The sequence below is a fragment of the Trichechus manatus genome, unplaced genomic scaffold (genome assembly GCF_000243295.1).
Source record: "Trichechus manatus latirostris isolate Lorelei unplaced genomic scaffold, TriManLat1.0 scaffold00063, whole genome shotgun sequence".
Taxonomy (NCBI): domain Eukaryota; kingdom Metazoa; phylum Chordata; class Mammalia; order Sirenia; family Trichechidae; genus Trichechus; species Trichechus manatus.
In genome coordinates, this window is record NW_004443999.1 from 7,000,887 (window position 1) to 7,027,253 (window position 26,367).

At 35.8% G+C, this 26,367-nt stretch overlaps 1 protein-coding gene across 2 annotated transcripts in view; it reads left to right on the plus strand.

Moving 5' to 3' along the window:
* The window catches only part of WDR7 (WD repeat domain 7), a 426,984-nt gene that overhangs the window by 147,289 nt on the left and 253,328 nt on the right, over window positions 1–26,367 (plus strand). For both annotated transcript variants that reach the window (XM_004379257.2, XM_023733984.1), the window contains one exon: window positions 2,018–2,141. In XM_004379257.2, the coding sequence (XP_004379314.1) occupies window positions 2,018–2,141 (124 nt within the window). The remainder of the gene's footprint in view (window positions 1–2,017; window positions 2,142–26,367) is intronic.

Below are 26,367 nucleotides of genomic sequence, written 5' to 3' on the forward strand. Positions count from 1 at the left end.
CGAGATGATATGGATAGAGAACAAAAAACATTAAAATGTGAATTGTTAAAACGAAGTTTCAGTTAAAATGCAAATTTTAAACAAATATGGTTAATTTTATCTAATTTATGTTATCTTCTGTTTACTGTGGGATAGAAAATATGGATTAGTGATTTCCATGGTTTTCTTTTTTAAGTTATATACTAGACAATCATGTTTCAGCTTGCTTATTCATTTATTCCTTTTTTGATCCAGGGGCTATTTGATAAAAATAATTTCATACACTTCAATGGAATTGTTTCTTAAGTATTTCTATACATATCGTATACACATTTGCACACACACGTATTCACGCATACATACACTCACCTCCCTGAAATCACATATACAGGTATAATCACATCAGTCAAATTCTAAGTGACTATCGCAAAGTGCTATATTATTGTGGAAGTAGGAGGTCTTTGAATTTAGAAGAGACCTGGGTTTAAATATCACTTCCACCAATTATTAACTTTGTGACCCTGGACAATTTCTTTAATCTATTTGAGGCTCATTTGTAAAGTAGGGATAATAATATATTCCTCATGGGAATGCTTTCAGGATCAAATAAGTTAATACAAGTAAAACAATAAGTCAGAGCCTGACACATGGTAGGAGCTCAGTCAGTGTTAGCTATTATTTAGCGTTAAAGCACTTATGCTGTATTAGGTATTGCTGGGAATATAATATCACCCAGGACTTGGAAATATCTTATAGAAATTTTCCTTATTGTAGCTCTTAACTTACATAGCTGTTTCAGATTTTTAAATTTACCAAATATAAGTAACTTATAATTTACCAAGCTTTTAATTTACCAAATATAAGTAACACTTATATATTTGGTAAATTATAAAAATAACATTTATATTTGTCCCTTTCCTAGTCTCTCTTACCTCAATTACAAGTGGGATTGTAACATACTAAAATTTTCATGATTTTTGCATTGGATAATATTCATTTCACCCCAAAAGTCGTTTGTACTTAAACAACTTTGTACTTCAACTTTTATTCAGCTTCTGCTGAGTTGTTTTCAATTATAAATAGTTAATAAACTAATTGGTATATCATTTGATAATTGACTGGCTTCTTTGACTACATGTCTATGGCACTTTTGCCAAAAAAATAAAATAAACCGGCAAAATATAAGTTGTATGCCACATTGAAAGAAAAATTGAGGTAATATAATTTGCACAAATTGTTTTCTTCTATAGGACAAAAAAGATTATGCCATTACACATGAATATATTTGCTCATTTGTTGAAAACAAATTGTCTAAGCATATCTTAAGTATGCATGAATTATAAGTGTGGGTTCATACATATGTTTGTGTGAACAGCATCTATTTGGCATATATAATTTTTACAATTCACCAGATAAGGCTAAAAAAATTACTAGATAAAAAATTCACTAGATATGGCTGAAAGAGATAACAAATTTAATAGTTCCAGCAATGACTTAACAATACTATTTATATGGAAAATTAAAATGAAAAATACTTCGTTAGAATACAAGAATGTTTTAAAAGTTTTGGAAAATCAAGTTTTAAACCGAAATTTGATTAACTATTCAAACAGTCCTGTGCACTAGTATTAAAATATTTTCCTGTGAGATCATTAATTAAAATGTTGATAATTTGCTATTATCCCTTTTTTTCCACTTTTAGTGCTTAATTCATTATTTGGCTAGTAGTTTTTCTTATGTAATAAAATATGGCTTTTATATCTGCTAGTTTTAATTCATTATGCACTTTCTAGTTTGTAACAGGATCCCTGGTGGTGCAGTAGTTAAGAGCTTTGCTGCTAACCAAAAGGTTGGCAGTTTGAATCCACCACCTGCTCCTTGGAAACCCTATGGGGCAGTTCTACTCTGTTCTATAGGGTCACTATGAGTTGGAATTGACTCGACGCACCTAACGACAGACGACGACAGTTTATAATAAATACTACCTCACCAATGGATATGTCTTCTTTTCTTACATTTGAATCTGTGGCTGTCTTAGGTCAGAGAAGCTGCACAGGCCCTGCTTCTAGCAGAACTGAGAAGAATTGAGCAGGCAGGACGGAAGGAAACCATTGATGCCTGGGCTCCTTATTTACCTCAGTACATGGACCACGTCATATCACGTAAGAGTTCATATGCTTTTGCACAAAGCATTGCATGCTTGTTTAGAAAAAGTACCAAAAGTCCCAAATAAGCTTGCTGCTACCTATCAACAAAAATGAGTAGTCCCCAACTTATGATGGGGTTCTGTTCCAACGACTCTGTCATAAGTCAGTTCTAACATAAGTTGAATACCTCATTTTTTTTTTAATTTTCTTTTTATCAGTATCTTTATAAATCCAATCTTTATTTGTCTTTGAGGATTGGAAACATTCCATGTAAACTTAAAGATATGATGACATCAGCAAATTATGCAGGTGGGACATTGTAGTGCATATTACTAACAACAAGATGTACAAAAAAAACCAAAACAGATAGTTGTAAGTGTAGTTTGTTGTAACTTGAATTCATGTCGTAAGTCAGGGACTATCTGTACTTTACCTTATTGTGAAAACAAGGGATCCTCAGATTCTGGTTGTTCATTTTCTGAATCCCTAAAGCTTGGAGTTTGGTAAGGAAGCAAAAGTTATCTAATACCAAAATATTCACTAACAGACTTATAAAATTAATCCCCAAATATCCTACCTTGTTTAACACTAGCATCTGTCTCTGCCCATTGGATTACTATGCTTATGGGTGCTAACTTGTTAGATATTGATCTGATAATATGCAGGTACAAATATCAGGCAAATCCCTTGCAAGTCAAATTGTGAATGGTGAATCCTTGAAAAATAAAGAGCTGGTAGAGTTAGACCAGTGTACTATTGAAAAAGAGAAAATTAGCAAAGATTTTGACTGACAGGTCTTTCACAAGAATATATTTTGAATGGATTGGGAAAGGCCTTGGGGAAAGTTGTTGACGTTTTTAAATATTTTTTTGCAAAAATGGCATACTTTGCAATCATACTGCAAGTCAAAATGCTCACTGAGAAAAAGATATTGTGACATCATTTTTTTTTTTTGAGAAGAAGCATGTTTTACCCTCAATTCATTTGATTCATTCTTTGTGCTTCTAAAAAAGAATTCATAATTATAATTTAGCATAAATTTTATTGATTATAAGATAAAATAAGTTCCACTTTTTAAAAATAAAATCTCAATCAAACTTGTAAAAAACTTTTTACTATGAAAATTTGTCCTTGGTTTTAGGTGGATTTATTTTAACAACCTCTTGCCAATACCAGTTATCCTTAGTAACAAGATACTCACTACATCAAGAGAGACAGTACATGATATTCATGAAGGAAAATGAAGAAAAAAAAATCAAGAAGGGTTAGGAGAAGACTGTTATAACTAGTCTAACTCTACCAGATCTCTGTCAGTGGTGACTGTACCAGTTGCTGTCAAGTCGACTTCAACCATTGAGACTCCATGTGTGTCAGAGTAGAACTGTGCTCCATAGGGTTTTCAGGGTCTGATTTTTGGAAATAGATTGCTGGGCCGTTCTTCCGTAGTGCCTCTGGATAATTGTTTAATGTTTAGCTGTGTGATTTGGGCACTTTACTTAACCCTTCTGAGCCTCACATTTGTCACAGATAAAGATGATAGTAGTATTTTCTAGTGTTATTATGAGTATGGAATGAGGCCATCTTTGTTAAGCATGTAGAACAGCGTGTAGCCCATAGTAAGCGTTACATATTTGTTAAATAAATATATTCATAATCTATAAAAATACAAACATATTTTACATATAGTCAAAACATCATACATTAACAACTTAATATTCTTTAATCTGTTTGGGTAGCAGTATATACTGAGTATTGGGTTTCATTTGCTTACTGGGAATGTTATCATTTTAATAACAGGAAATTAAGTTAACAGATCAGAGCTTATAGACATATGGACTCTATATAAGGTGTCAGGCTTAAAGTTCTTAATTAAATATGTATAGATTTTAAAAATAAATTTCCAGAAAAAAAAATTAACAAAAAAAGATTGGAATGAAAAGAGTTCTGCTTTTGAGTATTTAATAGTCTGGGATCGTGCTATTTTTTCAGTTACTTGTGACCATTAACATCATAATATTCCAGCAAATAGAATTAGCTACCAGCTAATCATAAACCTTATTCAATGAAAATCCTCAAATTTAAGGACAAACTGTGAGCATAGCACTGTATCTTGAGGCTTAAAAGAAAAATAGATAATGACATACAATTACAAAGCAGTTACACCCTAGGTGGAGACATGTAACGTTGCTAATGAAGTAGCGGGAGAACAAATACAAGGAATCAGACAGTCTAAATGGTGTATCAGGTGGTGAAGTGGTATAAAATAAGAGCATGATCTCCAAAGGTAGAGTTGTTTGAAGATGAAACTAGACAATAGCAAACCACTGGACATTCTTCTAAAAGGAGCATGCCATTATGGAAATATTAAGAAATATTTTCAAGACGTCTTTATTTAGAATGTACTAATGTAGATTGGGAACCCTGGTGGCACGGTAGTTAAGAGCTCGGCTACTAACCAAAAGGTTGGCAGTTTGAATCCACCGTCCACTCCTTGGAAACCCTATGGGACAGTTCTACTCTGTCCTATAGGGTGTCTATGAGTTGGAATCAACTTGATGGCAGTGGGTTGATTGGAGTGTAGAGTAGGGGATGGATCAAAGCAGAAGAAGTAGCTAGGAGGCTGTTATAAAAGGGGATATGAGACCCAGACCTAAATGTAGATAATTTAATTAAATTAAATTAAAGATAATTTCCAAGCCTTGGTTATAGATTGCATATGAAGGACTAAGGGAAATACCAAAGAATTGTTCAGTGTTGTATTCTTGACAGTTTGGAAAGAGAGGTGCCATTAGCATTTTGAGTAGATACCATTTTGTTTTTTTCCTGGAAAGAAGAGAAATGAGCTAGCTTTAAGATAAAGGCATAATATAGCTACAGATTACTCCCTGAAGCAATGATAAAAATGCATATGTTACTAGACTTAGTGAGAGTATTGAGGTCTGTTATCAGGTCCAGAGAGAGACAATATACCCTAAGTAAAACAAAACAGAATTGTCATTGAGTCGATTCCTACTCATGTTGACCCTATAGGACAGAGTAGAACTGCCCCATAGGGTTTCCAAGACTGTAAATCTTTATGGAAGCAGATTGCCACATCTTTCTCCCATAGAGTGGCTAGTGGGTTCAAACTGCCCACCTTTCGGTTAGCAGCCAAGCGCTTTAACCACTGTGCCACCAGGGCTCCTACGATGTAAGTAATAACAGTGATAATACGTGCCATTAGTTGATCCTTTCTCTGTCGTATTTTAGGATGAGTACATGGTCTGTCTTATTTAATCATAACAATAACCCTGTAAAGTAGGTACTATTATCACCCCTCCCCCATTTTTTTTTTTTTTTTGCAGATGAGGTAACTGAGGCCAAGAGAGATTAAAAAACTTTCTGAAGCTTCCTCAGTTACTAAGTGACTGTTAGACTTCAAAACCTGTTCTGTTAACCACTATTTATTCTGTCCTGCACTCTTTGATCTTAAATGGGATGGGGTGGGGGTGGAGGAATGAGCAGATATGTGGCTTATCTAATACTGCTTTCAGACAGCACCCTTTCCAGCCATATCAAATTTAACAGCAACAACAAAAGGGGCAGAAAAATAACTTTTAGAAAATTAGTCTTTGATGGTCTCATTGTAGTTTAAATAAGCATAAACTAGATTGTTCTTAGGTCAAATTTAAACCCTTCTGTTTATGTAATTAAAGCCCTTTATATATATATATATATTTAGTGTTTTTAAGCAATGATTTAATGTTTTACTAATGAAATCCTACAGGCTTATAGGAAAGCACTATGAATTGCAAGTGAGGATGCCCCTGGACTTTCTCCACCACCCCCTTTTTTTTTTTAAATTTTTTTACTGTACTTCAGGTGAAGGTTTACAGAACAAATAGGTTCTCATGAAACAGTAGTACACATATTGTTTTATGACATTGGTTAACAACCCCACAACATGTCAACCCACTCCCTTCTCAACCTTTTTTTTTTGGTGAAAATATACATAGCCAAAGATACAGCATTTCAAAAATTTCTACATGCACAGTTCAGTGACATTGACTACGCTCTTAACAATTGTGCTGCTATTTTCACTTTAGATGAAGGTTTACAGAACAAAATAGTTTCTCATTAACCAGTTAGTACACATGTTGCCCTATGACAATGGTTAACAACTTCACAACATATCAACACTATCCTTACTCAACCTTGGGTTCCCTATCACCAGCTTTCCTGTCCCCTTCTGCCTTCTAGTCCTTGTCACTGGACGGCTGTGCCTCATTAGTCCCATTTGGTTTTATGAGGCTGTCCAGTCCCCAAAAGCCCTTAATATTTAGTTATAGTATCATGGAGTACTTTATGAATTAACTGAAGGTTGACTTGCTTAAAATTTTAATCTTGTCACTGTCTGTAGTTGTATATTTCATAGGAAAAGAATAAATAAGCAAACATCTATAACTGAAACGTCACGTACTAACAACCTGTGGTATAATACATTAATGTATTCTGGAATCTTTATACTGACTGAGTGTAAAATTAGTTTTAGTTTGCTTTACTCAGAGCTTTCTGTTTTAATAAAAGGATGTCAAGCTAAAGGAGTTGGGATTCTGAACATATGAAAGGAGAAGAAAGCAGACCACAAATGGGGAATGACCACATAGGGCTGTTGAACAGATTTGCTGTCCGAAAGGATCAAAAGGTTATGGAGCCAGCTGGTGGACAGTCCACACCTGCCGTCCACGTGCTTCTGGTGAAACCACCTCTACTGTTGTCATTAATGTTTGAGGAGTTATTGTAGCAAGTTGCAGCATATAGCATCATTTTAAAAGCTATTCTAGCATAGGAATTTTCTTTTATCACTGAAGTAGGCAAAATATTAAAATTATTAAACAATATACCTGGTAAGTACACCATTTCTCAGATATTTTCTTATAATTAATCATCCTAAGCTTTTTAAAATATACAATAATTGCCTAAGCAATATTGGCAGCTCCTAACTTATGACTGAACTTTGTGCTAAGAGTCTTCTTGTTAGATATTTGTCTGAAACTCAGGAAAATACTACACTTAAACCAGAAGCAACGTCATACTGGGCTAACGGACCGTGCCAGCCCTTCATCTTAGAGATATGGAGTCTGAGGCTTAAAGTGAGTAGTGACTTTCCCTGGGTTCAAAGTCAGTAAGTGATTGAGCTGGGACTAAGATGAGAATTCAAGTCAGCTGGCTTCTGACCTGTTGCTTTCCTTAGGTTCTCAGATAAGCCTACAAATGGCTTTTATTGCATAACGTACCTTAGTAAGATAGCCGAAGATCCCAGTCAATATGAAAAATTGTGGCCAGTTTTGACTTCCAGGAACATTTTTCCTCTCGCCCCTACTCATTCTTGATCATATGATTTACACTCTTCTAGGTTTTCCCATTGCCACAGACAGCTAGGACAGGCTGGTGTGGGTTGAGAGGAAATGGTTAAGTAGAGTGTGGGTTCTGAGAGAAAGAGGATTAGGGAAAAAGCATTTGGTAACTGGGGGTGGGCCACTAAAGAGTAGTTATGAGACAGTTTACTTTTCCCCCTTTTTATCTGTAGCAGCCCTTTGCCAAAGATTCTTGCTTGCAGCCATACTAGGTGATGATAGTGAAGGACTGAAGTCCACACGTTACTGTTTCTCTTCCCCATGACCTTTGTCCATTATTACCCAGATGACATTACCTGCTGCTGCCATGTTGCGTGCCCATTTCCCAGGATTATTGAGAGGATGAAATGAGGAACTTTTTGTAAAGCGTCCAGCACAGTGCATACCACATGCAGTCAGTGTGGGCAGGCTGGCCCCTTTCCTTTCCTACCCTGGCTTCTATAGTTTTATTCTCCTTACTGCTGCTGCTTCTGAAGACACTTTAATTTCTATTGTCCAGGGATTGTGGCAGCAGACAGGAGATCACTGAGGAGGAAAAAGAAGCAATGGTCTGTCTTCACTGAAATGCCAGTTCACATATTTTCATAATGACCAACTCCTAATTGAGTGATAGGAGAATCTTGCTTCAGGGAATGGGGCTCTGTCCTTGAACCAGTTTTAAAAAAAAAAAAACCCCGTTGCCTTCTAGTCGATTGATTCTGACTCAGTGATGCAATAGAACAGAGTAGAACTGCCCCATAGGGTTTCCAAGGCTGTAATCTTTATGGAAGCAGACTGCCACATCTTTCTACTGTGGAGCAGCTGATGGGTTTGAACTGCTGACCTTTCGGTTAGCACCCAAGTGCTCAACTACTGCTCCACCAGGGCTGTCTATTGAACCAGTTAGGAAGCGTCATTTTATCCCTTCCAAATGCAGCCAGCGTGCAGTTTTAATGCCTAATTTCTGATAGAAAATTAGTGGATAAGTGCATTGCAATTCCTGTTCGGAGGGTAACAGGATGTGAATTATCAGTACTGCATACATTCTTGTAATACTGATATATAAATATTTTAAATGTTTTCTGAGTTACCATTCTTTAGCCTGTATTTATCACTTTTATGTTCCCAAGCACTTAAAAAAAAAAAAAATTCTCTTGATTATTCTTAACCAAAGAGGGATTAAAGTCACTTTTGTGACATTGTTGTCTTACAATTTAGATGAAGATAAAATGTTATAAGTTGTCTCAAGTTTATTTTGAAGGGAAGATAATTTGCAGAACCTGATTTCATGTATTTCCTATTTGTGACATTCTATATGTAGCATTTTGATAATTGACTTTTTTATGAGGTCAAGCACCTGCTGGTTTATGAAATACGCCCACACTTGCCCTTCATTCTAGGCGGTGACTACTCTGAGGTAAAGCTATGGTTCCTGGTTTCCTTTGGCCTGTGCTGCAGAGTGACCTTCTAGGCCATGAGGTCACAAGTGTAATTATTTCTCGCACATTGTAGTCTGCTTGCTCACAGTGACACATCTCTTCCTTTAGTTTCAGAAACATTAAACACATAAAAGTCACTGCCATTGTATAAATCAAAACCTTTTCTAAAGAAGGCACGGTTGTAATTTTATGCAGTTATGGCCAATGTAGTATTAATTTGCAAATCTATCACATCAGATATTGATAGAGAGATGTGTAACACATCGTGTTTAATACATATCGATGTCATCAGAAAACACAATCCTTTGTTCTTATCGAGTCCCTGCCTTTTTAGCTTCCTTTTGTGTTAAGGTTACCAGGGTTAGGCTCGTCTTTTTATCCCCCTTGGAAACAGAATAGGATTTCTTTGTTCAATGAAAGACACTCCTAGTAAGTGTTTTGGGTTTGACTTTCAACACACCACACTGTAGTACCTATTTTTAACCTGGAATTGAAGTCACTTTTCTGATGATCAAAGTAATGGTCATTCTGAGCACAAATGTGGATGGACCAACAATATATAAGAAGGTAAGATGGAACTGTATATTACAGGGGTAGGATAAAAGTATATTGTAGCTGGTAAAAGTAATTTAAATATTAGCGCATTCTTTGGTAGGCAGATGTTTTCAGGGTTGTTGCTGGGGAGAGCGTGGGGTAAAGGATAAGGAGGGCTTCTGATAAATGTGATTTTAAGTGAGTCTCTCTCTGCCAAAGGCCTTAAACTACACAACATTCCTTCCTTCTTTCTATTTTCATGTATATATCTGTAATTTGGAACTCAGAAACTATCTTCTTAGGAATGACTTTCTGGATAACCGAGGATTTTAAATTAATTAGGCACTCAGATTAAGAAAAAAATCAATCATTTAAAATACACATATTTTGAAAAGTAATTATGTGTAGCTCTGGCTTTTTAAACCTCCTCTCAGTAACCAGAGTTGTTGTTTGGCCCATTTTGTAAAATTACAACTACTTGTTTATTGAATGTGTGGACTTGTTTGTCTGAAAATAAAAGTCCCCAGATTGATATGCCTCTTGCATTTCATATTCTATTTTTTATAATATTCCTTCCTCCTCTTTTTATTATCAGGTAATTATTACCAATTTTTATTGCTATTGGGCTGTTTTGTCTCCCCCCTAGTAGCTTCTGCCCTCATATCTAATTTGCTGTTTCCACTGTTCTGGGAATGTAGAAGCTAGGTAATTAAGCTTATTCAAGTAAAATACAAAATAAGAGTGAATTGTCTGAGAATAAGAACTCTCTGATGAAAAATACCTGAGTTTAATGTCCAGAGTTTGTGCTGTCCTTGTTGACTGCTCATATTCTGCTTACTTGATGACTTTTTTTTTCTGGCCTTTTGTTGCATTCTGGGTGTCTCTTTCTTTTGGGGCCATAATATTCTAGTTAAAATTGGAGACAGAAAAGAAAAATCATTTGGTTGCTCGCGAAGAACTGATAATTCTATAATACCCCTTTTGTAATGCATGTTTTGTGAATCGGCTAAAGTTAAAGGATGAGATTTCCTCAGAAATATCTGTAATAGTTGTTTTATAGTGTTCACAAAGCCATTTGGAAATGATTGTACATTATGATCTAAAAGGGTGAAGTATTGAATTATGACTGAAAGATAGAGGTAAAAACTACTTCATGTTCTGTGGGAATTTTTTATATTGTGAGGCAGAAAGGATTTGTCTTCATACAAACTATATTATGCAAAGCACACTGTATCTGTATTGCATCTATTTGCAGTGTTTCAAATCCTAAGGGATTTGTTCCTCTTGTTTCTCCCAGAGTGTCAGAGCTATGGAGCTTAATTTTAAGCACTCAAGACTGATCATGTATTTAACAGCATTAAACTGTTCTACTTATCTATATTTGGCCACTAACCGAATGGAATAACAATGAAATTTCTTCTTAATCGATTGCAGCCATCTGAAGGAAAATCCTTTAGTTTCATGTGATTTGAGTTCTTTGAGGTAATTTTTAATATTCTTGTAATTTTTCTTATATCCTTTCTACAAGTCTTAGAAATAGAGTAGTAAAATGGCAAATTAAAAATGAAAGCATTACTAGATAAGTTGGTTATTTAGACTTTATTTCCAAGTAATAAACAGAAAACTCTCTTTATCAAGTGATGCTGTAGGTAAGGAACTCCATAGGAGTGAGTAACTTCGTGCTGCCAGGGAACTCCTCTTTAGAAGAAAGAGGTCATATAACAACATAGCCAACAGTCTGGTTTCAGATTATCAATTGGAGTCCTGTGACATTTTCCCACTTTGTGGAACAGAGCATGGAGTGGAGCATAAGAAGATTAAACAACATGCTCTTTGTGTAACAGTGAGGAGATAGGAAATTCCTTCAAGTGTGGCCACTCATTGCCTGCCTCTTTCCCTCTCGTCCCACTTAGGAAAGATTGGTAATCAGCTGACCTCTGTGGAAAAACTTCTGGGGCTGAGAGTATTCGATGTAATTTCAGTCATTTTTGCATGCCCCTTCCTTTGGCTCTTTCATAAGTCTCTCCCTCTCCCCTCCATTCAACGCAGATATTTGTCACCTCTCCCAGAGTTGTAGTTGGTGGCAAGGCCCGCAGGAGGCAAGGCTGAGTTTCTTTGAGGTGTTTGTACACTTAGTATCTGCTTTAAGAAGCTGAAGTCAGTTAAGCCTATAAAGGCTATTTTATAAAAGAGAAACTCATTTAACCTGGAATGTATTCTTTTCAAAAAAATGATGTTCAAATGGAAATGCTTGATATACCTTTAGCTGAGGTCCTAGCGGCCTTTGCTATAACAAATGACCTAATATTAGTTGCTATGAAGAGTATGATATTGATTTGTGCCATTAGTCTCTTACTGATTTGCTGAAGAACAAAAATGTATAATGCTAATGGAAATGAAGTCCTTTACAAAACACTGCACGTGAATACGGGAACATGTCTTTGTAATAAAACAAGTGTCTAGTAAGCTTTTAAATATAAATTTTCTTTATTCTACTACAGATGATTCCAACAGATATTTAGTGTCTTGTTCAACTTGTTTTTACAGAGCACAAAGTTTAGTTGATAATCTTGTGACATTTTAAATCTCAGACACTGCATATGCACAAATCCAGATTTTGATTGGGTTGTGAGAAATTTATACTTTTATACCATTTTCTTATTTTGTTGTCTCTTATGTCAACTGGTTATTGTATGCATTTGCATTGTTGTGATATTTTATATTAAATTTGATGTGGTCTACATGTGACAGACTAGATCTAATGGTTTGGACAGGAACTAACTGTAAAAAAAAATTATATGAACCTATTTTCCCTATAATATTTTGATTGTAATAGCTAGTGGTAAATTTTATTCTAGTATTTATAAGTTCTAGCATTAAAATGATCTAATTATACTAAAATATCTTTGCTTAATCCATTCTCCTCCCGCCTCTTTTTTTGGAGGTACAGTGTTTTATATTTTTCCTTAGTAGTATTGTCCTGATGATTCATTACATCCACTATTTATTTTTATTAGGTGGATTTTGATAGAAATATGTATTTTTAATATGTTCTAATATTTATAAATGGTTTCATTGTGCATGACATTTGCAAACTTGGTTAATATTTTAGTACCTGTAGTATACAAACATAAAGAAAAAAAATATGTTTCATTGGTTTGAGCACCCGAATTGACCCCAGCAAGATTGAGATTGATCTGGTTCTTTCAGCCTGTTAAATGCCAATCCAGTCAGCTGTAACAGTACTTAGTATTTCTGTAATTTTTTCTGTACATATTTTCTGTATTTGTTTTATAGAACTTAGCCATCACTTGAAAAGATTTTCCTTGCTTGATTTAGAGATGAAAATAGCCACAACTACTTATTTTATTGCTTGTTGTTTTTAAAAATTGTTTCTGTAGTCAATGTCAGTGCTATAATCACAGTTCTTTTTTGTATTCCTTCTGATAGGACTTTGTGTTTTACTAGGAAGAGATGATGACACTTACCTTTGAAGTGTGGATTTAGACTAGAGAACACCCCCAGCTTTGGGGAATGGAAATGAAAGAGGAGGGTCATGAATAATTCTGCTGATTTTAAGTCGTTATTAAATTACATTGCTCTAGTAATTAAGCATTATTAAACAAATTCTGGCATAGATTGGGGATAGAAAGATGTAAATTCACTTATTTTTGAGATATCTTTATATCTCAGGCTTGAAGCGAAGAAAGCTTTTTCTTTACTCTCTGCTGCAGGTGGGCTACGAGGTCTTACTTGGGTTTTATGTTTTGTTTGTTTTCCCCCCAATGCAAGGATCAGTCTTCAAAGCAAATAATATTAAGGTCAGAGAAGCTAACCTAGGAATGAGTCTCTGAGTTCTGGGTGACGGGTGGAGGGTTGGATATTTGTTGTTTTAATCTAAAGAGTCATGGTGCTTTTAATAAAATATGTACTTAGGGTTTAAAGTGACCACATAATCTCATATGTGACCCATTTTTGAGGAATAATTTGGATTTTGAGAGCATCCAAGCTTTTCCCAATACACATGAATGGGACAGTTGGTCCCAAGCCTCCTCATTCCATTTCATCACTGAACAGTCTTGTAGAGAAGGGTCTTTAGTGCAGTGGTTCTCAGGAGGAAGGGTGGGATGTGGGAGGGAGAGAATTGCAAAATGTGGTTCTCCTAAACCTCACACTCCTCAACCAGGGATCTGTGTTTATTAATTTCATAGTTTGCAAGTCAGAGAAAAATACTATTTTTTCAAAATATCTTTCTAATGATGTATGTGACTAATTTACTGAACCAGATTATTATTGGTTGGAAAGCCCAATGGAAAGTGTTCAGTCGGAAGATCTGGTGCCTCGTCCTGCTCCATTGTGAATGAGATGTAACCCCAGATGAATCACTTAGCTTCTGCACTTCCTTATCTCTACCTTAGGTTTTTTTTTTTTTTTTTTTTTAAATAAAATGAGAATGAACAAATCTATGTTTTTTTAAAAACATTTTAGGTGGTAAACTTGTATGTGAAATCTTAACCAGAGTTTCAATATAAAAAAACAGGTAAAAAGTATTAAGCATTAAATTGTTTTTTAGGCAGTTTAAATCTTTACTTTTTACTAAAAAATGTTTCATTTCTTGTACGATGAAATCCTTATTCTCCTCTTTTGTGTTCAGGAGTTCTGTCTAGCACAACTGAAAACTACTGAACTGTCTGTTCCCTGAATGTGCTTTCTCACTCTAACAAACGATTCATATTCTCTCTCTTTCTCACACATACAACACACACACACACACACACAAAATGATACAATGATACATGACAGAGTTAGAAAATAGTCAATACAAACTGTCCCTTCAATAGGACAATCGCTAAAATTTGTTATCATGCAGGACAACTTCCATTTTCTCTGTAACTCTTATGGTTCTGTATGGCAACCTGGGAAATATATATTTTTTATTTCTCCAGAAAATGACTGTGTTCTTAATAGTAGGTTGCACCTTGCAGAGTGCATGAGCAGAGTACTAGCACAGTATGTGCTTTAAGCATATTTTCTGAAAATTGTTATCTCCTAGAAGTACAGAAGCAATTTTGAATACACTACATTAATTGTCGATACATACTTCATTATTTTGATTTAAAATGTGCTAGTCTTCCGGATATGGATTGGCCAACTGTTTGGTTTTAGAACTTATTTGTTTTTATAAACTATAATTGTATAATGTGAGTATAGATTCATATGTATTCAGTCATCTTTTAATAGCCATGATCCACTTGGCAAACCCCTGCAATAATCACTTTTTGTCTGTTTGACTTAATGAATCATCATTGGATTAGGTTAAATCTGTTAATTTGGACATTCTTCCCCCCTCCCATGCATAGTAAATGCATTAAAGTTTCTGTGACATATCCTTTGTGGAATCAGTAAATCAATTTGTGTACCTTGTTAAAAAGCATGTTATTTAGGTTTTGATTATTATTTTTCTTTGGCACTAAATATTTAAAGACTCATTCAGCAAGGAAGTTTGTATTAGCTTGAATTTTTGGTTGAGGAATTGTTATGTAGTTAATTCTGCGCATCCTTCCTCTTTTTAACATTGGCTATACGTGTCCTCTGGCCCTGTGGTATGCATGGACAACAGAAATATTCATTCTTGACGTTTACTAGCCAAACTCGGGAGGGGATAACATAGATGGGTCAGATTTTTTGCTTTTGTCAAAAGCATTTTTAAAAACTTCTAACAAAAGCAGGCTTTTACCTCTTTATATTCGTTAACTATGTGCCATACCATCCTCAGTAGTGACTGGTAGAGAGGTAGGGGATTGGAGAGAAAAACACATCAAACAGACTGTTTGAAAGGGATTATGTTAACATTTCTTACTAATCAGAACATCTTTTCTCTTATTCCTCTTGGAGTCGGGATGGTTTGTTAGATGATGTGTTTGAATACCAAGCTTAATTCGATAGACTGGTTTTGGATAAAAGATACGTTTTCTTAATTAATTTAAAATTTTTTTTTTATTTTGGAATATTTCAAACATACAAAAAGGAGAGAATAATGTAAATGGACCTCCATCTACCTATTGCCTGGCTTCAACAATTACCAACTCATGATCAATCTTATTTCAGCTATACCCCTACCTCCTCCTTTATTATTTTGAAGCAATTCTCAGACACAATATAACCTTATCTATAAATATTTAAGTTTGTATCTTAAAAGATACTTTTTTATAATACCATTATGATGCCAACAAAATTAAAACTTATTTATTAATATTTTCAGATAACCTAGTCAGTGTTTATATTTCCCCAATTTTCTCATAATTGTTTTTTTTAGTTTGTTTATTCAATTTAGAATTCAAATAAAAAGCCATATATTGCAGTTGGTTGATATGTCTCTTAAATCTCTAAATCTATAGGATCTCCATCCATTCATCCACCCACCCGCCCACCTGTCCGTACATCTGTCCATCTGTCCATCTGTCCATCCATCTATCCATTTATCATCTGTTTACCTGCCTCTACCGTCTTCCGTCTCCCATTCTCTTTTTCCTTGTGATTTATTTGTGGAAGAAATGAGGAAATTTATACTGTGATGATCTCTGCCTTTCTTTTCATTAGAGTGGCAAATCCTGTTATAATTTTGATGTGCCTTATTCATTTATTAGCTGGAATACTTCTCTAAAAAGAATCTTCCCCTAAAAAACAATTTAACACCCTGAGCTACAGTTCAGGAAGGACAGGATAAATGCTTGAAGTGATTTTTTTTTTTTTTTTTTTTTTACTGTTATTATGGATTGAAACACATTTATGTTTTGATCCATTGTGGTTTTCTCTATCAGTGTTCAATTGGTTGCATCTTTGGTCAGTGGGAGCCGCTTCAGTTGGCTCTCAGAGTCTTTTTGATACGGCCCTAGTAGGCTGTGATAGCTAACAAGGTATTCTAGGCTCACTTTGTGCATTTCTTGACTCAGACCTGAATCAGCTCATGTAGGAGCCTTGGTTCCTTTTAGGGGGCAGTGGTATTTTCAGATCACAAACTGAATGCTAGAGGTGCTCACTGCTACTTGGTTCTTCACTGTTGCTGGGTGCTTTTGGTGGACACACACATATACACTTTCATTTGGACCTTAAAGTATACAGGCAGTCCCTCGATTATGGACGAGTTCCATTCCTAACTCTGCCTTTAACTCAGGTTTGTAAGTCAGAACAGTTAGGTACGGTTCGTATCTAATGTCAGTTAGTCAAATGTTTGTCTTCTTATATAGTATATAGTATACCTTTCTATGCCTAAAAAAAATTAAAGAAACACTTCAGATACATGAAAACATCTTTAACATAATAATAAACAGTAATAATAATGTTTTGATGCACATCGCAAAGTAGTGCCCGTTTCTTATTAGCTGCATACCGTTGTATGCACCTCAAATTTTTAATATAAGAGGTTTTACAGGGGTTGTTTCATTACCACAGGTTGTACATAAGTTGGACGTTCATAACCTGGGGACTGCCTGTATGTAATATTTTGAATTTATACTAATACTTCCCCTTAAATTTAGGGCTACAGAATTTTTACTTCATTTCACTGAGGTTACATCTGTATCTATTTCTTTTACTATTATAATCCTGGTTCTAAATGACATCTGTGTAATTACTTATTTACTTTTCCCTATAATACACACATAACAGTTCAGAATAATATCAACATTATCACAATACGATTACCTAAAACATTGTGTGGGTGTATTTTATTTGTTTTTACTGTCCTTTTCCTCCTTGGGGAATAATCCACTAGAGATGTACAGTTAAATTACTGTGCTTAAAAGTCACTGGGAATAGTTCTTCTGTGTGCAGTTATGCCACCAACTTGATACACTTTAGGCTAAATTGTTTCATTTTCCTTTCAGTTTTTATATTAACTTTTTTAAAAACATATTTTTTATAGTTCTGTAAAACATGTACATGATTCTAAAGTCAAAAACGAAACAAAGTATATTAAGAGAAGTTTAGCTTCCATCCCTCCCTGTGGCCTTTATTTTCTTTCTGCCTCTACAGGTAATCACTTCTTTTAGTTTATTTTTCTACCCGTTTTTAAACATAAGAAAACATATATTTATCCATACACCTCCTTTCCTTAGATAAACAGCTGCATACTACCCACATTTATCTTCACCTAGGTTTTCCAACAACATATCGTGAAAATCATGTCCTAGAGACATTTCTGATGCCACCCTCCTGTTTGTGTGTATGTTTAAAATCAAAAATCTTTTTTTTAAATTGTACTTTAGATGAAGGTTTACAGAACAAATAGTTTCTCATTAAACAGTACACATATTGTTTTATGGCATTGGTTAACCACCCCACGACATGTCAACACTGTCCCTTCTCAACCTTGTGTTCCCTATTACCAGCTTTCTTGTCCCCTCCTGCCTTCTAGTCCTTGCCCCTGGGTTGGTGTGCCCCTTTAGTCTTGTTTTGTTTTATGGAGCTGTTTAATCTTTGGCTGAACGGTGAACCTCAGGAGTGACTTCATTACTGAGCTAAAAGGGTGTCCGGGGGCGATACTCTCAGGGTTTCTCCAGTCTCTGTCAGGCCAGTAAGTCTGGTCTTTTTGTGTGAGTTAGAATGTTGTTCTGCATTTTTCTCCAGCTCTGTCTGGACCCTCTATTGTGATCCCTGTCAGAGCAGTCGGTGTGGTAGCTGGGCACCATGTAGTTGTATTGGACTCAGTCTGCCACCCTCCTTTTTTTAATAGCTGTGTAACATTCTGTTTTGGGGGGCAAACCATGTTATATTCAACAAGTCTTCTATTAATGGACATGTAGGTTGCTTTCAGTCTCTGATACTATGGATAGGGCTATAGTGAATAGGCTTATGCATAGGTCTCTTAATTCTTTGATAGTACATCTTGAATACAATCCTAGAGGCAAGATTGCTGGGTCCAAGGATAAATGCATGTATAACTTTGTTAGAGTCTCCATAGGGGATGTCCCATTTTGCATTTGGAAAAACAACAGCAATGTATGTGAGGGCCTGTTTCCCTACGTCATTTTCAGTAAAGTGTGTTGTCAAGCTTTTGGCATTTTGTCAGTCTGATAAGTGAGCAGTGAAATCCCAGTGTTGTTTTATTTTGCATTTTTCTTATTAGGAGTGAGATTAGCATCTTTTTGTGTCACTAAGAATGTTTTACTTTTCTTTTAACATAACTCTGGCTTGCTTTTATGCGGAGTTGTTTGATATTAACTCCTTATATATAAGATTCAAGTATTTTACAATTTGTCATTTTTTTCTTTTACTTTGCTTCAGGGGTTTTGTTTTGTTTTTTCCTCATAATTCAATTAATATATCAAGCCTTTCTCTTAGTGCTTCAGGATTTTGTGTCAAAATTAGGGAAGTTTTCCTCACTATAGGAATTACCCCTTATTTTCTTCTTCTACTTCTATCATTTCCATTTTTTCCTGTAAATAGCTATTTAATTTGGATTTGGTCCTGCTTAATGATATGAAGAATGGATATTATCTTTTTCCATCTGGCTGTCGGGTTATCCATGAAGGCATTGGTGGTGCAGTGGTAGAATTCTCACCTTCTATGTGGGAGACCCTGTTCCATTTCTAGCCAGTGCACCTCATGCACAGCCACCACTAGTCTTTCTTGAGGCTTGCATGTTGCTGTGATGCTGAACAGTTTTCAGTGGAGCTTCTAAACTAAGACGGGCTAGGAGAAAGGCCTGGTGATCTGCTTACAAAACTCAGCCAGTGAAAACCCTATGGATCACAATGGTTCAGTCGGCAACTGATCATGGGGATGGCACAGGACCGGACAGCCTTTGGTTCTGTTATGCACGGGGTCACCCTGAGTCAGGGACTGAGTCAACGGCAGCTAATAACAACAGCAACATCTAGTTATCCCAAAAGCACTTAATGTACCCTAAGTTTCCATATGCAGTTACATCTATTTTTAGATTTTTCTATTTTGTTCCTTTGGCCTTTGGCTAATTCATATTTTAAGATTTAGTAGTTCTGCCCCCTCTTCTCATAAGGCTCTTCTTTGTGAGGATTTTCCAGGCTATTCTTGCTTATTTGTTTTTCCAAATGAACTTTATAATCAACTTGTCTAGCTCTAGGGCAGAAAAAACCTGATGGCATTTAAATTGAGATTTCATTTAATGTATACACTGAAATAGGGAGAACTGACATCTTTATAACATTAGGTTCCTATCCAAGAATATGGTATGTCTTTTCATTTGTTCAAGTCTACTTTTATGTATTTCAGGAGATTTAAAATTTTTCCTCAGGTAGTTTTGAACATTTCTTGTTGTTACCTAAGTAATTTATTTTATTGTTCTTCTATTACACCTTTTAATGGATTTTTGTTTGTTTACATAAATGCTATAGATTTTTTGTTATATAACCTGATATTAAAATTTTTTTTTATATAAATTTTTCCATTGATTCTTTTGCATTACTCAGGTATACACAATTATATCATTTGCAAATAGAGACTTTTACCTCTTTCTTTTCAATTATCATGCCTCTCACTGCTTTCTTCTATGTGATTGTATTAGTAAATTCTTCCATCACATTGTTAAATAGGAACTATGAATAAAGCAGAGGGCCCTAGTGGCACAATGGTTATGTGCTCAGCTGCTAACTGAAAGGTTAGTGGTTTGAACCCACCAGTGGCTCCATAAGAGAAAAAAAACCTGGCAATCTGCTCCTGTGAAGTTCAACCCATTGCTGTTCAGTCTATTCCTACTCATAGCAACCCTATAGGACAGAGTAGAACTGCCCCATAGGGTTTCCAAGGCTGTAATCTTTACAAAAGCAGATTGCCACATCTTTCTCCCACATAGCTGGTGGGTTAGAACCACTGACCTTTCAGTTAGTAGCCAAGCTCTTAACAACTGTACTACTAGGGCTCCTTCTTATAAAGATTACAGCCTGTGGGGCAGTTCTACTCTGTCATATAGGGATGCAGTGAGTTGGAATTGACTTGATGGCTCAAAACAATGCAACAACATGAATAAAGCATGAAGATTTTATTATGTGATTCTTATGATACAATGAGTTTCTGTATTTTGAAGGTAACATTTTCTAGTTTGAAATTAAAACTATATCAATTGGCTAATCCACCAAATATTTTTATAACCAGAATCATAGAGGTTATAGGCTATATTATTTATCAATGTAATTCATAAAATCTATCCTCATTACTTATACTGGTTGGTGAAATTTGTAGGCTACCTAGGCAGAGAGTGTCACTGGACTTCTCGGGAACTTCACTATGAGAGTATCTTTCTTCTCCACCTCTACTTGAAGGTTTATTACTCCACCATTTTACTTGTTTCTACCTCCCCACTCAGGTGATTTCATGACTTTGGTGAAATTAATCTAGGTATTTTTCTTTAGAAAACGGAGTACCTTGAAACAGAAATATATCTACTGGTTATATGTTCAGAACTGCAGATTTTAATCTTATCCTTCTAGAAAACTCAACAAAGGCTCAGCTGGGATATAAAGATATCTAAATTTACAACTATGGTGGGATTTTACTTGAACTTAATGTTTCTAAAATTTAAATTTCCGCTAAAAATCGTAATAGTGTTTTACTCTTAAAAATAATTTGACCTGTATTATCAAGTTTGCAAGAATATAGCTTTAGCTCGGTAATTATGTTGAACAATACAAAAGAAGAAGAAAAAGTTAATATGTCCTAAATCCAGGTGCAGAACCCTGGTGATGCAGCGGTTAAGCGTTGGACTGTTAACCAAAACGTCAGCAGTTCGAATCCACCAGCCCCTCCTTGGAAACCCTATGGGGCAGTTCTACTCTGTCCTTTAGGGTTGCTATGAGTCATAATTGATTTGACAGCAATGGATTTGTTTTGTTTTTTAAATCCAGGTACTGTGTAGATGCTTTTCTATTTTCTTTAACTTTGCTAGAGTAAAATATGCTCATGAACAGTCCAGAGGGAAAAACACGGAATGGAAAAAAACTTAAAAGGAAATGTCAAAAATGAAAATCATCCCTCAATTTCTTTTTACATTTTAACCGTTTTTTAAAATAATTTATTTTGTTTTTTTGTTGTTGAAAATATATACAGCAGAACATACACCAATTCAACAATTTCTATGTGTATAATTCATTGACATTAATTACATTCTTTAAGTTTAGTAACCATTCTCACCCTCATTTTCCAAATTATTCCTCCTCCATTAACGTAAGCTCACTGCCTCCTAAGGTTCTTATCTAACCTTTCAAGTTGCTGTTTTCAGTTTGATCCCATATAGATAGTTCCTTAAAAGAGCACAATGCTCAAGGCAGACATTCTTTGCTAGTTAAGCTAGACTATTGTTGGGTTTTAAGAAGACTTCAGGGAATATTTTTGGTTTAAGATTTAAATGTTATCTCAGGCATCCCCAAATTTTTCACCATAGTTTTTTAAGTAGTTTGAAGTGAATTTTTGTTTGTTTGTTTAATTAAAGAAAGAGGAAAGAAATCAAACTGCAAGTCTTCCCTTTGCTGTAACCTTAATAGTGATACTTATAAGGAGAAGAAAAATCATCTTCTAGTAGTTTATTGGAGATAAATGGAAGATTTAAAGATTCATTCTTTAATCGATTGATCGATTAATTAGTTATACACAATTTTAAGACATAAATGTTATAGAACAGATGTCTTAGTCATCTAGTGCTGCTGTAACAGAAATACCACAAATTGATGGCTTTAACAGAGAGAAATTTATTCTTTCACAGTCCAGTAGGCTACAAGGCCAAATTCAGGGTGCCAGCTCCAGGGGAAGGCTTTCTCTGTCTGTCAACTCTGGGGACAGTCTTGTCATCAATCTTCCCCTGGTTGAGGAGCTTCCCAGCACAGGGAGCCTGGGTCCAAAGGACGCACTCTGCTCCTGGCATTACTTTCTTGGTGGTATGAGGTCCCCCTGACTCTCTGCTTGCTTCTTTCTTTTATATCTCAAAAGAGATTGGCTTAAGACACAATCTTTTTGTAGACTGAGTCCTGCCTCATTAACATAGCTGCCTCTAATCCCACCTCATTAACATCATAGTGATAGGATTTACAACACACAAATCCAATGACAGAATGGTGGAGAATCACGCAATATTGGGAATCTGGCCTCAGCAAGTTGGCAGACATTTTTGGGGGGCACAGTTCAATCCATGGCAACAGATATAGTAAGAAAAGGATACTGTCTTAGTCATCTAGTGCTGCTATAACAGAAATACCACAAGTGGATGGCTTTAACAAAGAGAAGTTTAATTTTCTTACAGTCTAGTAGGCTACAAGTCCAAATTCAGGGCATCAGCTCCAGGAGAAGCCTTTCTCCCTCTGGAGGAAGGCCCTTGTCTTCAGTTTTCCCTTGGTCTGGGAGAATCTCAGTGCAGGAACCTCAGGTCCAAAGGACGCGCTCTGCTCCCAGCACTGCTTTCTTGGTAGTATGAGGTTCCCATGTGTCTCTGCTCGCTTCTCTCTTTTATGTCTCAAAAGAGATTGGCTTAAGACACTACCTAATCTTGTAGACCTCATCAATATAACTGCCACTAATCCATCTTATTACATCACAGTGATAGAGTTTACAACACATAAGGAAATCATATCAGATTACAAAATGGTACACAATCATACAATACTGGGAATCATGACCTAGCCAAGTTGGCAGATATTTTTGGGGGACACAGTTCAATCCATGACAGATGCCATAGGAAAAGAAGAAGCAATTAATTGTGATTGAAGATTAAATTCATTTAAATGTTCTGTTCAAACTTCTTTGTTAGATTGGTCATTATTCTCAGAGTACTGTGTCCTTTCATTAGAGTAATAGATTTTCTCCATCCCTAAAGCAACAACCCCATCTGTGGATTCAACAGCATAAACTTTTATCAATCTGTCTTAAAATATGTTAGCTAAAACTCAAGGCAGTGTTAAATTATTTAACCAGATTGTATTGCATACATACTTGGAGCAGGGCTTTGTGCTAGATGTTACAGATTAAAACAAGAAAAAAGAAAGAAAGAGACCCCATTCAATTCAGGATCTCCGTCTCCACTTGGATTTTTACAGATACTTCAAACCTATCATCTTTACCTATGATTTTTTTTTCTCTATTTTTTCTGATTTTGATATGATCTCTTTGAATACAATATGTCTCACTTCACCTGACTTGGAGAGGATAGCTTTGAAAATCATTAGACTGAAACAGTGGTTCTTAAGCAGGAGCAATTTTGATCCCCTTACCCCGGTAGCCAGACGAACTGCCAGAAGAATGTACGGATCTGTCTTGGTAGAAGTACAGCTAGAATGCTCCTTAGAAGGGAGAATGGCGAGACTTCGTCTCACGTACTTTGGACATATTATCAGGAGGGATCAGTCCCTGGAGAAGGACATCATGCTTAGTAAATAGAGGGTCAGCAAAAAAGAGGAAGACTCTCAATGAGATGGATTGACACAGTGGCTGCAACAGTGGGCTCAGACATAGCAATGATTGTGAGGATGGCACAGGACCGGGCAGCATTTTGTTCTGTTGTACACAGAGTCATGGAACCTCCTTGATGGCACCTAACAGCAACAACCTGGTAGTGCAGTGGTTAAGCACTTGATTGCTCACTAAAAGATTGGTGGCTCCTTGAGAGATAAATGTGGCAGTCTACATCCGTAAAGATTAAACCCATTGCCGTGGAGTGGATTTCGATTCATAGAGACCCTACGGGACAGAGTAGAACTGCCCATGGGGTTTCCAAGGCTGTAGTCTTTACAGAAGCAGACTGCCACATCTTTCTCCTGCAGAGCGGCTGGTGGGTTCCTACCACTGACCTTTTGGTTTGCGGCTGAGCGAGTGCTTAACCACTGTGCCACCAGAGCTCCTTCTGTAAAGATTATAGCCTTGGAAACCCTACACTGTCTTACATGCTCACTTCAAGTTGGAATCAACTTGATGGCAACAAGTTTTGTTTGGGTTTACTCCCATCACAGGACATTTGGCAATGTCTGGAGACATTTTTGGTTGTCAGAACTGGGGGTAAGGGGGTGCACTAGTGGGTAGAGACTAGGATACTGCTAAAACAGGACAGTCCCCACCTCCTACCAGCAAACAAAGAATTATCTGGTGCAAAATATTAGTGACTAGATGAAGAAACCCTGTGCTAGAGTAGCTAAACATGGTATATTTGTTTTCTCTCCAATATCCAATACCTCTCCAATGTACATATAATTACATAATGAGGATGATATAGCAGTTAATTAGATAGTATTTTTCATATTCTCAATATAAAAAAGTTGCTGTTTTTTTTCTCTTTTGCATTTATTGTTTTCTCTGTTTTGTAAAACAGTTTTCTTAATAAATGAATTGCATAATTTGTATTATAGACTTTCTGATCATTAATAAGAATCTGTAAAATAGATGTCATACATGGGACATATTATGCTAAAACTTCATTTATGACTACTGCATATTTCATGTAGAATTGCTTCTGGTAAATAATAAACAATTAAAACAACTTTAAGTAAATGTTCTAATTCGTCTATATGTCACACCATGTTTTCAATCTTTCCTCCCTCCTCTTCCTCGCCTTCATTGAGCAGCTATTTATTAAATGGCTGTAGGCACTGGAGAATATGATGATGTACAAGATAATCATGAGTAATCATGGCCGCTGTCTTCATGGAGCTTATAATCTATTAGGATGGCAGGTAATCAAATGAGCAATAAAACAGTGTGATAAGAGCTGTAACAGAGAGAGCGCAGGGCTATGGGAGTACTCAGCCTGGCCAAGGGAAATGACATTTGAATAGCTGGAAAATAATCATAGTACTTGGAAATGACAAGTTTCTTTAATGAGACTTTATTTGTAATGATTCTGCACTTCCTTTTCCTGGTGCCTCCACCTATTCTCATTTTGGCCAGACTAGGGAAAAAATATATAATCTGAGAATGGCTGCCTTATTTAAAATTCTGTTTTAGGTTTTGTTTTTATTTGTAGAATGGAGTTAATAAGATGGAAGCTAATATTCTCATCGCACATTGTAGCATCTCTGCTTTCTTAGTGTTAGTGAGCTTCTGGATCATTCATCATCATTTTTATAACTTTGTTTCCAAGTTAATTCTTTAATAGCTCTGCCAGAGGCAGTGATTGGTGCTTTCTTACCCCTTAGTTAATTCAACTTTCCATCCTCATCTAAATCATTGGTTAGATATGAATAGTCTTTAAAATGAATTGTCATGTTTAATCAGAGTGGTGTAGTGGTATGATGATGCGACTCTATAGATACATTATGCTCATCGCCATGTATGAATATATATATCTTCAACAGCTTGATGTCATTGTGGCGTATTTCCAGACTGAAGTAAATATATTTCATGTACCTGCTTACTTAGTTTTCTCTGAGACTTATCATTTTACTTTTTACTTCATATTCAGTGTATGCATGTATGTTTACATTTTGAGACATAATTTGTGTTTCATGGTGATAATGAAGCCGCAGAATCTTCATAAAAACAGATACGTACCATAAGTACTGCACCCAGATCTCCTTGGGGGTCAAGGTCCAGGACTTTTTTTTCTTTTTTTATGGTACTTTAGATGAAGGTTTACAGAGCAAACTAGCTCCTCATTAAACAGTTAATACACATATTGTTTTGTGACATTGGTTGCCAACCCCATGACACGTCAACACTCTCACCTTCTCAACCTTGGGTTACCCATTACCAGCTTTCCTGTCCCCTCCTGCCTTCTTTCCTTGCCCTTGGGCTAGTGTGCACATTGAGTCTCTTTTTATTTTATGGGCCTGTGTAATCTTTGGCTAAGGGTGAACCTCAGGAGTGACTTCATTCTGAGCTATAAGGGTGTCCAGGGGCCATACTTGGGGTTTCTCCAGTCTCTGTCAGACCAGTAAGTCTGGT